This window comes from Macrobrachium nipponense, chromosome 6, assembly GCF_015104395.2.
Source record: "Macrobrachium nipponense isolate FS-2020 chromosome 6, ASM1510439v2, whole genome shotgun sequence".
NCBI classification, from domain to species: domain Eukaryota; kingdom Metazoa; phylum Arthropoda; class Malacostraca; order Decapoda; family Palaemonidae; genus Macrobrachium; species Macrobrachium nipponense.
The window spans coordinates 118,438,106-118,450,605 of record NC_061108.1 but is presented as its reverse complement, the minus strand read 5'-3'; the positions used below and the strand labels follow the sequence as shown (position 1 = coordinate 118,450,605).

General features: G+C 33.8%; 1 protein-coding gene across 4 annotated transcripts in view; it reads left to right on the top strand.

Annotated features, from left to right (window-relative positions):
* The window catches only part of LOC135216049 (synaptotagmin-1-like), an 89,583-nt gene that overhangs the window by 63,143 nt on the left and 13,940 nt on the right, over positions 1-12,500 (top strand). For all 4 annotated transcript variants that reach the window (XM_064251023.1, XM_064251020.1, XM_064251021.1 and 1 more), the window contains 3 exons: positions 2,326-2,461; positions 9,361-9,526; positions 12,153-12,290. In XM_064251023.1, the coding sequence (XP_064107093.1) occupies positions 2,326-2,461; positions 9,361-9,526; positions 12,153-12,290 (440 nt within the window). The remainder of the gene's footprint in view (positions 1-2,325; positions 2,462-9,360; positions 9,527-12,152; positions 12,291-12,500) is intronic.

Sequence of the window (12,500 nt, the reverse complement as noted above, 5' to 3'; positions counted from 1 at the left end):
ATAGTCATGTATGCTCACATTTCAGGAACATAACAATAAATTATATTGCACATATTCTTCGTACATATTCTTGGACTCATTGAATACAATTAAGCAAAGCACAGTTCTGTATTAAGTAGTCTTTTTGCATTCGTTATCATTAACAGATATCATTTGTTGGAAGTCTTAAAACTAGGGAATATTATATTCCTTAATCTTGTAAGGGTCTTACAAACGAAAAATTAAAGAAATACCCTCTCGCAATTAACTAGCATAATTTTTCAAAATGATGCCAACCAACGGTATAAACAATGTGAAAAGGAATGCAACTCAGAGGTGATACGCAACAAATCTTTAAACATTAATATATCAGACAGCCCTTTGATCATTATCTTACGAGGCAATCAGTAAGGTTTCTTGACAAAGAACCATCTCAGCGCAGCGAGATTGTCATTATACCCCCTTCCTATATTTTCTTCTGATATTCGTAATCATTATTCTTTGCTTTTTTTCTGTTTCATTAGTCTCGTATGTCAGTGAATTCAGAGAATACGATGTCGCCGTAGTTCCTTTTCTTATTCCATTAATGATTTGCGAATGAGATTAGCCAAAGACTGAGAATAAATGAGATTCCGTCGAGGTTTCTCTCTCTCTCTCTCTCGTGGAAAGAAACCATTGCGTTGCTCTCCAGTTCTTCAGCAGTCCAAGAACAATTCCATAGTCTGGCCCATTCATAATTCCCGATATAAAAGAGAAATTATTCAAAAGTATCCGCGTGTATATTCCAGAGGCTTTTCAATTACCGGAGCAATCTGCGAAGCATTAAACTATTCAATATGTTACATTGAAAGGGGCTTTAGAAATCAAGGATTAAAACTGATGCTTCAATTAGTTGCCTGTGAGCCGGTTTTCAAAATACTTATTGATTACCAGAACGCGGGTGTTTTTCTTTTTCAGATACGGTTGCATGCAACATGTTGCAAAAGCTTTCCACTTGCAAGTTATTACGCTTCAGTTTCAAATTGGGGAGCAATCTAGCTTTCTTTTTCATTTACATTTGTCGTCGAAATAATTGTCATTTACTTTTACATTGTAACTACAGTATCTGATAAGGTAATGGTGTTAATGTGTCGTTCAGTGAGAATGTTATTTCTGTAAGTAATAATAATAATAATAATAATAATAATAATAATAATAAAATAATAATAACAACAACAACAACGTCTCACACATATGCAGGAATTGCAATATGAAAAAAAAGAGACCATAAACCAAATAGCAAGCGAATGTCCGGCACTTGCACAGAACCAGTACTAAAAGAGGCACGATTCAGTAGCAACAGCCCTCCACTGGAGCCTGTGCAAGAAACACCAGCTCCCTTGCAGTAATATGTGGTACGGACACCAACCTGAGGGATATAAGACGGTCAGGCATAGATCCTCTGGGACTATGATATCAGAACAGATGGGGGTGATACATGCCAGTAGACCAGACGTGACGTTGATCAACAAAGTCAAGAAGAAAGTATCACTCATTGATGTCGCAATACCATGGGACACCGTAGTAGAGAAGAAAGAAAGAAAGAGAAAAAAATTGATAGGTATCGAGACCTGAAAATAAAAATAAGAAGGATATAGGTACAATGCCAATGGAAATTGTACCCATAATCATAGGGACACTAGGGACGATCCCAAGATCCCTGAAAAAATTAAATGCTGAAGTAGCTCAAAGACTCAAGCAGAAGAGTGTGCTACTAGAAACAGCGCACATAGTAAGAAAAGTGATGGACTCCGAAGGAGGCATGTTGCAACCCGGAATCCCACACTACAAAAACAACCTAGTTGAATAGGATGACTGTGATAAAAAAAAAATTAAATAAACAGATAATAATGAATAAGTAAATAAAAACAAAACAATTATTATTATTATTATTATTATTATTATTATTATTATTATTATTATTATTATTATTATTATTATTATTATTATTATTATTATTATTATTATTATTATATTGTGGGCACAGTTTTCCGTTTCGAAAATGATGATAATGGTTGAAGATCCACAATATTATAGCATGCGAGAGTTGATGGTCTTTGATAAATATCAAAAGCTTTTAATATCTATTAAAGACCATCAACTCTCACATGCTATATTATTGTGGACCTGTGAACATTATTATCATTATTATTACTGTTGTTGTTGTTACTGCAGCCTTTTTCATTACAACCTGCAAAGCCCAAATATCTCAGCGACTTCACGGATTCATCAGTAGTGAATTATCCAACTCAACGCTGGCTGAAGCCGCCAACAGAAGTATTGAATCTGTTCCTTTTCCTTTCCCAGAGGAGGAACGACGCCGAAGGGAGAAGGAGCGGCAGAGCATCTACGCCACGGAGGCCCCGACCCTCAAGCTGACGACTTACTCGGGCAAGACCCCGGAGGGCCCCCCGACGTATCCGGATCTGCCCCTCACACACACGTAAGTTTCCTAAGACTTTTTTCCCCTTTTTTTCTCTCTCTCTCTTTTTTCATGCCTCTATTCGTTGTGTGTATATACCACCAGTTATTAAAAACAGCTTCTCTTACACCTGACGGGGACCACATAACCATTGTTCTCAGCCATTGCCTGTCTATTTTAGCCTTCTCTTTTTTCATTGATGTGTAATGAAGCAGAGTTTCATTCTTTTCCTTATCCACTGCTAACATTTTATGGATTAACTTTAGCAGTCGCTTGTATATTGATCATTATTTATGCTTGAATATATGTCTATGTTTTTTTCTTTTCTTCTTAGCTTAATCCCTAGTTGTGGTCTTTACTTCTAATGAACTTTTAACATCTGTTTCTATCTGTATATATATTCCATGTTAATCTTATTCTCTAAACTCTAGCCCCTGCTTTTGTTATCCATGGGCGGTCCATTCAATGAAGTCTTGCATAGGAATTTGTACCATTCGAATGTTCGCTCATTATGAACCATATTAGTTATAAAATTGAACGTAATAGCTCTTATACTGTAGGGTCAGGGCAGTTCATGGGGTTTCTCATGGATTTAATGCATTGACCTGCTCATGGCCTTTTAGAATTTCACAGTACCTTACAATTTCTGTGAGCTAGGGATAGGAAGATTGGAAGCCTTCGGGTCTACCTGCTGAGTCATCAGCAACCATTGCCTGGTTCCCCCTGGTCTTATCTTGGGTGTATAGAGAGGCCCGAGGCATAGATCATATGTGTATATGTTCGCTCTTTTGGATGTTGTACACCAGCACAAAGTCGTGTCCCTTGCGTCTGTCAATCATGAGCAACCTTTGAACTATTAAGAGCGGTGAATCTCTCTCTCTCTCTCTCTCTCTCTCTCTCTCTCTCTCTCTCTCTCTCCCAAATGAGTCAAATAGAATGATTTTGCATTCCAACCATTCAATGTGCCTTTTCCAGAGTTCATCAAACTAAAAGCCATTGAATCATTCAGAAACAACGGCGATCTGGAACGCATTCAACTTGTCAACAATGAACAACAATTAGGGCATATTTTCTCATGAGAACAAACTGTTCCAAGACGGCGCTATTGGAAATAGCATGGAAAAAGGCCACTGTTTGTTATCCCCTTTATAAAAGAAAAGACATTTTTTTTATTTATCTTTATTTTTTATTTATTTTTTTGCCTAAAAGAAAAACTGAAAAAAGTCAAATTCAGTACATTTTCTTCTGGTTCCTGAACTACACGAAAGAACATGGAATTATCAAAAGCCAGGATAGTTTATACTGAAAAGTATTTTCTCTCTTGAAATAAATGACAGAAGATCTACGAACGACCTCAGCCGAGATAATATAAACTAGAAGAGACGGAGTACGCATTAACTTTGCATAAACCGATCTATTCGCGCCAGGAACAAACAGTCAGTGATCACCTTCTCATCACTCTGAAGTCGGAGTCGTTCTCGATGGAGCCTTCGGAGAGAGACTCCTCGAGAGAGAATCCTCGAGGGAGAATCTTCTCCATCAAAGGGTTTTCCCCGAATGTCCGCCTTCCGGGGATAGAAGTTGTCTTTCTTTTGTCTCTCATGAAGACAAACGAAGACGCTCGATGCTTTCCCTTGACAGCGAGTTAATGAAACATTTCGAAACTTTCGGTCGAGCTGAGAGGTTGTTTTGTTTTTATCTTTGCTTTCGCTTCTGACATGAAATTGTTAACCTTGAGGGAACGGTTGCTTATCAGAGGATATTCGGCCTTAGCCTTGATATTTTGAAATGAACTTCTAGCATATTCTGATGGAGAAGTATATTCTAGGAAATATACTTCCTCGACCTATAGTATCATTTAGATTCTTGATTGAACAAATCTGCTGCGTTGCCTCACAGTAACCCCTTTGATTAAAACGTAAAAGAATAATTTGATATGAAATCTCACTATTTCTTTCCTTAAATTCCCTGAGATTTGATTTTTTTTTTTTATAATGCAACAACATTTACCGTCACGCCTTTTCAGATCAACGAGATGGCATTCGATGTCTCATATTTATAGTCTGAATTTTGAAGGAGAGTTTTTTCATGATTGTGAACAGCATAATGTTATTTCAGGGATTTTATTTGGTATTTTAGTTGTCAGATTCGTGAAAGGAAAAAATTCTATTCTATTCAATACTCAAAACCTAGAAAAAATAGAGTTAGAACAGAAGTTCGCTGCCTGCTTATTTTCTCATAAACATTCATCTCCTGCGCTATTACCCCCAGCGTCTAATGGACGTCGAGGAAAGTCGAGTAAATTTAACTAACTTCCAGCATAAATTTTCTTAAAGGAAAAAAAACTGCAATGACGCCAAAGGTTATTATTTGTCTGATTCAAAGAAAAACTCAGGAGGAATGTTTTGCTCGTTTTAGAAGCTGGAACTGCAACTAAATCCCTTAACTTCCCACTGCCGAAGAAGAGTAACTGATGAAAGTCAGAGAAAAAAAAACGGAAGAAATAAAATTCCAAAGCAATATGAATAAACATTTCAAAAAATATTTCCCTAGTCATATAAAACTTAATGGCAGTGAGATACAAACGCGTTTTACGGCGTCCATTCCTATTTTGCCGTTAAAATATACACAAAATGACCAATATGATGTCAGTTATAATCGCTCCGTTTCAGTTTCTGTCACATCAACTAAACGACCATTATCTGCTTTAGCTTTACGTCGTTTCAGAGCGGAAAATATTGGTCACTCTAGACAGAACGTAACACTATACTGAAAGCTGAAATAAAACGCCTCTTGTGACGCCGCGCCCAAGATATCAGATACACAATACAGAGAAATTTTCTTGACAATGTCGTGATGCTCCCGACGCGTTGTCATGGCAACCGGAGGCGGTTTCCTCTTTTCTTTCGCTATTAATTTTCCAGAATTCTTTTGGAAGGATAATTGCAGAAACGCGATTTTTGAAGTGGGAGAGACAGACTTTGTCAAAGCTATACATACATTCATACATTCATACATACCATACATACATGTAAGTGTGTGTTTTTGTGTGTGGACGTGTATGTGTGTGCGTGTAACAGTATAAAAGAGAGTGAATGACTTTACTAATGATTTACATAAATACATGCATACATGTGTCTGCAGGTGAGAGAGAGAGAGAGAGAGAGAGAGAGAGAGAGAGAGAGAGAGAGAGAGAGAGAGCTCTTCTATTTTTGACCATTTGAAAAAGATTTAATATTATGAACAGTTATTGGTAAGAGGAAAAGGGAAGTTGTAATTTAAAATACACCATAACTACCCAAGATAACAAAAAACAAAGTTATATGAATAGGAGTGAGCGTACATGAAAGACAGACAGACAGTCAGACCGACAAACACACACACACACATACACACGCCTATGGTCATAGAAAGGTAGAAGAGAATTTTTTTTATTTAGCTGATTAACATTGTAGGGGAGATACTGATACATTATGTTTACATACGAGACTAAATCTTGTTGAGAGAGAGAGAGAGAGAGAGAGAGAGAGAGAGAAGAGAAGGGAGAGAGACGAGAGACGAGAGAGAGAGAGAGAGAGAGAGAGAGAGAGAGAGAGAGAGAGAGATTTTCTTACAACTGTACCTAACGAAAGACAGTTTAAAAAAACGTGGAAGCAGTTCAGAACACGATACATAAAAACTTTATAAACCAAAATATTTTATAATTGACTCATCTTCCTCAACATTACCAGTAATGAATCAAATACTCACATATTTCTGCTATATCTTAACATATATCTTAACATCATCTTCGTAGACATTCTCGAGCACGTCGCTATCCAAGGCCATTAGATTCGGGCCTTTTAGATAAAGAAACTTATGCCTATTAAAAATAATGATAGCGCAAATAATAAGTAAAACAAAAGCACGGTCGATTGAAGTGTTTTTTTTTTATTCTTTTTTTGTCCCAGAGGAAGTCGAAAGGTTACGGGAAGTGACTCTCACGATAAGAGATAAGTTAGTCAGCGCAGACTTCTTATTTCTGGTAATTCCGAAAAATGTTTTATATTGACAACCACTTTTTATGTGTATTTGTTTACTTAACAGAGAACAGAGAACACAACACACATGCACATACATACATACATACAATACATCACTATATAATATTATATATATATATATAATATATAATTACTATCTATAATTAAAGTATATATATTATTTGTATGTTATAACTATATTATATAATATATATATAATATATATAATATATATCTTGCAATGTTAAGCTATCTATACAAGGGTGAATTAAACAAGCATCACTCAATATGAATTCAGATTGGCCCGGAAATAACTTACACCCATTATTCACCCATGGGGATATTATAGTTCCCTTAGTGTAAATGATAACTAAGGCAAAGCGTATTTGACAGTAAGTGATATCTGCCGCTTAATATATATATAGTATATATCTATACATATATATATATATATATATATATATATATATATATATATATATATATATATATATATATATATATATATATATATATATATATATTATATATATATATATTCAATGTAGTACGAAAGTCCACGCGTTCGAGAATATCATAAAATCCACGTAAGAAGAGGAGTGAAAAACGGGACTTGGAACCAATACTTTCGTAGTGTATTCTACATTTTCAAGTTTACACTAATTAAAAACATAGTTTACAGAGCTTTATCTACAAAATTAAGTAGTGGTGGGCGGAGTTATAGTTTCTTGATTCGGGCAGCATGTTCTCCAAACAGAAAGGACAGGGAAAGAGGATCAAGAGATAATCCAGGCCGGAGGTTAAAATTCCTAGTGCAAGAATTTTAGGTTGGAATATCCATGACTTATTTATTGGAAGGAAAATGTAAAAAATAGATAATGTGCATTTTAAGCGGTACAAAAAACTATTCCCAAAAAAATATAGCATTTTTATTTACATTTTCGTCGGTGAAACAAGGATCGATCTGACCGTAGATTTTAGCACGTTTTAATTCATTTGGTGTACTGAATTTAGCCTATGTTTCTGCTTGATTATTTTGTGTTTCCATTTACAACAGAGAATATATGAACGTTTTTAATTTGTGTCATTTTTATTTGATCCTTGTTGTTAGTATAAGTAGTACTAAGCATGAGTATTAATTACGAAGACCACTTCTCGTTAAGTTAGGAATATAATGTTTACAACTTATGCGTGAGGTCTTTCATGCGTCCCGAGTAAGCTGGAGGTCGCATCATGCCTTGTTTTAGTTTGTGACTGAAATGAAAAAACATTTACAACTATTATACAAGTCAACATGGCTTTTAATAATATAGAGAAGAGAACAGTCAATGAACAACCAACAAAGATAGACAGCCAAACAAATAAATAAACACGTGTCCTAAAAAAAAAAAAAACCTAATACTTTGGTGCATGGCGTATGGAAGCAGTATTCCATTCTCATTAAGTTTATAATCTTATTGTAATGAAGGACAATAACAAAACTTCATGCTATAGTTTGCTTGACAAAGGCATAACTTCACGGCCAAGGTACAAAGGAGCGACAGAAGTTCTGCTTTGTGTGCTTGCTGTTGAATTGTTTCAAGCAGAACAAAGTCATTGTGTGGAAAACAGATGAAAGGTTTTAGTGGCGTTAAGTTTGAGTCATGCATAAGCTGATGACGTTTGAATTCTAATGAATGACGTCATACGATGTAGGTGTGGGCTGTTTCTTTCAAATATTTTCAAGTCAAACATTGTTGACAATATATATACATAATAGTTATGTTTTCAAGGAATGAGCATTCCCCGAAAATAGTTAATGATAAAGCATAGATTATACAAAATATACATATATAAATTATGACTTCAAGGACGAAGGGATTCTTATTTGTATATAATAATCATGATAAAATATTCAGGAGTTTTGATCAGAAGTCCATAGCAATATATATGTAAATACTATATTTAAACTCTTGTACAGATAGACCTCTGCTTACATGATTGCTCTCGGCCTTCTCATACAAGAATTATTACATATTTACATATATATTACGGGTTCGAAATTTTATCCGTTTTGTAATCATGTTATTTTGATTTGATTTATTATACATTAGTTTCTTGAAAAAACATGCCCACATACCTAACCGAAATATTTGAAACTGTGTTGCTTCTATAATGATGCAATTCTGTTTATGAATGCAATAAATTTCTTGAAAATTAAATGAATTTTAAAAGTTTAAGTATATACTTTATTTTCCAAGAATTTCATACAGTCCCTGTATAAAGAAATAAATACGAAATAAATAAGTATGTACATATACATACATATATACATACGTAAATATATATAAATATATATATATATATATATATATATATATTATGTATATATATACATATATATATATATATATATATATATATATATATATATATATATATATATGTATGTATGTATGTTTATGTATGTATGTATACATACATATTTACTTATTTATTTCGTATTTATTTATTCATACAGGGACTATTAAATTCTTGGAAAAGAATGTGTATATATATATATATATATATATATATATATATACATATATATATATGATATATATGATGTATATATGTATATATATATATATATATATATATATATATATATATATATATATATATATATATATATGAATGTTCCTTACTGTAATACAACAGTTCGATATGAAGATAAAAGGCCCATAAAACACTATAAATAGTGTGTTTTATGGGCATTTTATCTTCATAATATATATATTATATATATCTATATATATATATATATATATAATATATATATATATATATATATATATATATATGAGAATTCTCTGAAATCAATCCATTATCCACAGCATGATTGAAATTTGCTTCCTTTCCTTTCCTCCTACACAGACCGGGCCAAACACCGACGCACACCAAGTACACATATATCAGCCCTTTGCACACAGGCAGCGCGGAGACCAACGCCCTCCTGGGGGCGCTCTCCTCCAAGAGGGACTCCACGTACTCCTCCATGTCTGAATACAGCGGAAGGACTTCGCCTACCAACTCCTGTAGGGTAAGTTCTCATTGTCCTAGACACCGAGGGAAGAGTGAATGAAGAAGGATGACGGGAGATAAGCGAGGATTAACTTCTTAAAGAAAGGACATCGTCTGTCAATGATAGTTTTGCTGTCATAATAATAATAGTGTTAACAACAACAGCAATTAATAATAATAATAATAATAATAATAATAATAATAATAATAATAATAATAAATTAAACTTTCAAGTTTACGGCTGACGCGGGCCAATCACGATAACTTACGGCGGTGTCGTACCACACAAAACAAGTAACGACAGACAATACGAAGCGAACATTTTCAAAAACATTCATCCGTTTTCCTTGAAGAATCTGCTAACGTCATTTCAGGGGCAAAGAAAATTTAGTACATGTAGGGAACATAAAGAAAAGCGAGCCGTTACCTTACAATACTACTTTACAATGTCATCTAATTGCAAGGTATATTTGGTCTCTAAACCAGAATCAACCTAACTTCATCTCTGTTAAGCAAAAGGATTCGAACTCACAAAAGGAAATGGTGGACCACAAGAAAAATGGATAATTCTTAATTCTATGGACCACCACGAAGCAGATAAGTAGGAGGATACGTCAAATTCAATATTCTCTATTCATAGCTGACGTATGATTCCACCTGATCATGTTCGTATAGTTATGCTCTCATCAGAACGTAGTGTGGATCTTTACTTATATTATTATATTTTGTAATCTACATCTATATGCCATAGTTTATGTCACGCAGAAATTCTATATGCCGAGGTTTATTTTACGTAAAAGGTATATCTATTTTCAATCATTTATAAATCATACAAAATATATTTAAGTATGAATTTTCTACATCTGACTATAGGGCAAATAAATATTTGTAAAATTATACCACGGGATTATAGCATCTAACCTAATCTCACGACCTAATCTAATTTCAAATAATTCAGTACAACGCTCAGGTCCACGCTACGCAATCCTGTGAGCTAATTTCATCTAACTAACCGATCGAGCTGTACCTAATCTCATTGTTAAAAGTTTATACGCGTAGTTATCAGAACCTAACCTTTTATCCCATTGAATTATATGTAACATGCAATGCAACTGAATTAGAATAAATATGCACAAGGTTACCTAATTCTCATCGTTAATTTCCTGTAATTGAAATCATAACAAATTTTCAAAGTTAAATAAACTTGGTTAAGGAACGAGGCTCGGCTTCTTGAAAAATATTTTCTTTGCCGTGGCTATTAAATCTTAATTTGAAAACGATTTGGTATTAAATTACAACTCTCACTCGCTCTCAGAGGTAAATTACTGTGTGTAAATATGTGCGAAGTTCTTCTATGTGTTCTGGAGAAGTTATTTTTTAGGCTGTCATTATTTTTCAATGTTGCCCCATCGGGTATTGCCTGCAGTCTCTTCCTTTCAAAACATGATAGGTTTATGTTTATATGTATATGTATATATATATATACATGTATATACACACACACACACACACACACACACACACATATATATATATATATATATATATATATATATATATATATATATATATATATATATATATATATATATATATATATTTTGTTATGTATATATATATATATATATAATATATATATATATATATATATATATATATACATATGTATGTATGTATGTGTAACATTCACCTGACAAGGTCACGTGATGTATGTAAATAAGTATAATTTAAATGAAATCGACTAAATCTCAAATTTGAATAACTTTTAACACATTTTGCCTGAAGTCACGAGAAACAGTTTGCACTTGCCAACATGATTATGTAGATGATGCAAATAAAGCTTGCGGGGAAGGAAGACCTTGTTAGATTGTGAACAAAATGCAATGTACGCGTCATGTCACGTGATACAGTCATCAAAGTAATTGGATTACAAATTTAAAGTATGCAGGTATCATAATGCTATGCGTCATCAGATTTCCTCCTACTAATGCACATCTGAATCTACAACTAAATCAGCAGTAATGATAATAATAATAATAATAATAATAATAATAATAATAATAATAATAATAATGATAATATTCTTTATCAAAAGTAATGGCTACTTCAGCAGCATTACACTTGTAGAGATTCTTCTCAATTTTCCGAATAGCGGCTTTTTCCGTAGAGTGCCGATAGAGGTCATGATCAAATACAAGGTCAAAATCGGTCTATATATTTGAATTTGGAGATGAACCGATTTTGACACTGTATTTGATCATGGCCTCTATAGGCGCTCTACTAGCCTGTTTAGGTAGCACGGAAAAAAGTCGCTATTCGGAAAATAGAGAAGGATCTCTACAAGTGTAACGCTGCTGAAGTTGCCGTTACTTTTAATAAAGTATGCTTGAGAGAGGGTCTACTTCCCAAGTACAATAATGATAATAATAATATTTTCAGTAATTAAGAATTAAAAATCTAAGGTGAATGTGAAGGTGAAATAATCTCATGAAGTAATGATTCTCATTTTCCACAAAAAATCATTATTCTTAGAAACATTCAAACCAGTCAGAATGGCTCTAACAACTTAAACATTCTAGACTATACGTAAGGGAAATCTCATAATAGCTTTCAAATTAACACAAGATTTTCATTTATGTTTTCAGAGCAGCGTTGGGGACAGCGTTGGCAGTGGCGTTGGCAGTCCCGTTGGAGGAGACGCCCAGGGACAACTCAGCTTCGGGATCCAATATGTGGCCAACGGGCAGGATACCAACACCGGAAAATTAATCATCTCTGTTATGGTGGGTTGGAAATGGCCCTTCTCGTCTATTGACGACCTAATGATCTATCTATCTATCTATCTATCTATCTATCTGTTAAACACTGATTCAAGGACATTGCGTTTCTTACCTAAATGTATAGTTTCCTTTTTTTATAAGCGTGATCTCTCTCTCTCTCTCTCCTCTCTCTCTCTCTCTCTCTCTCTCTCTCTCTCTTATCAAGGGCATCAT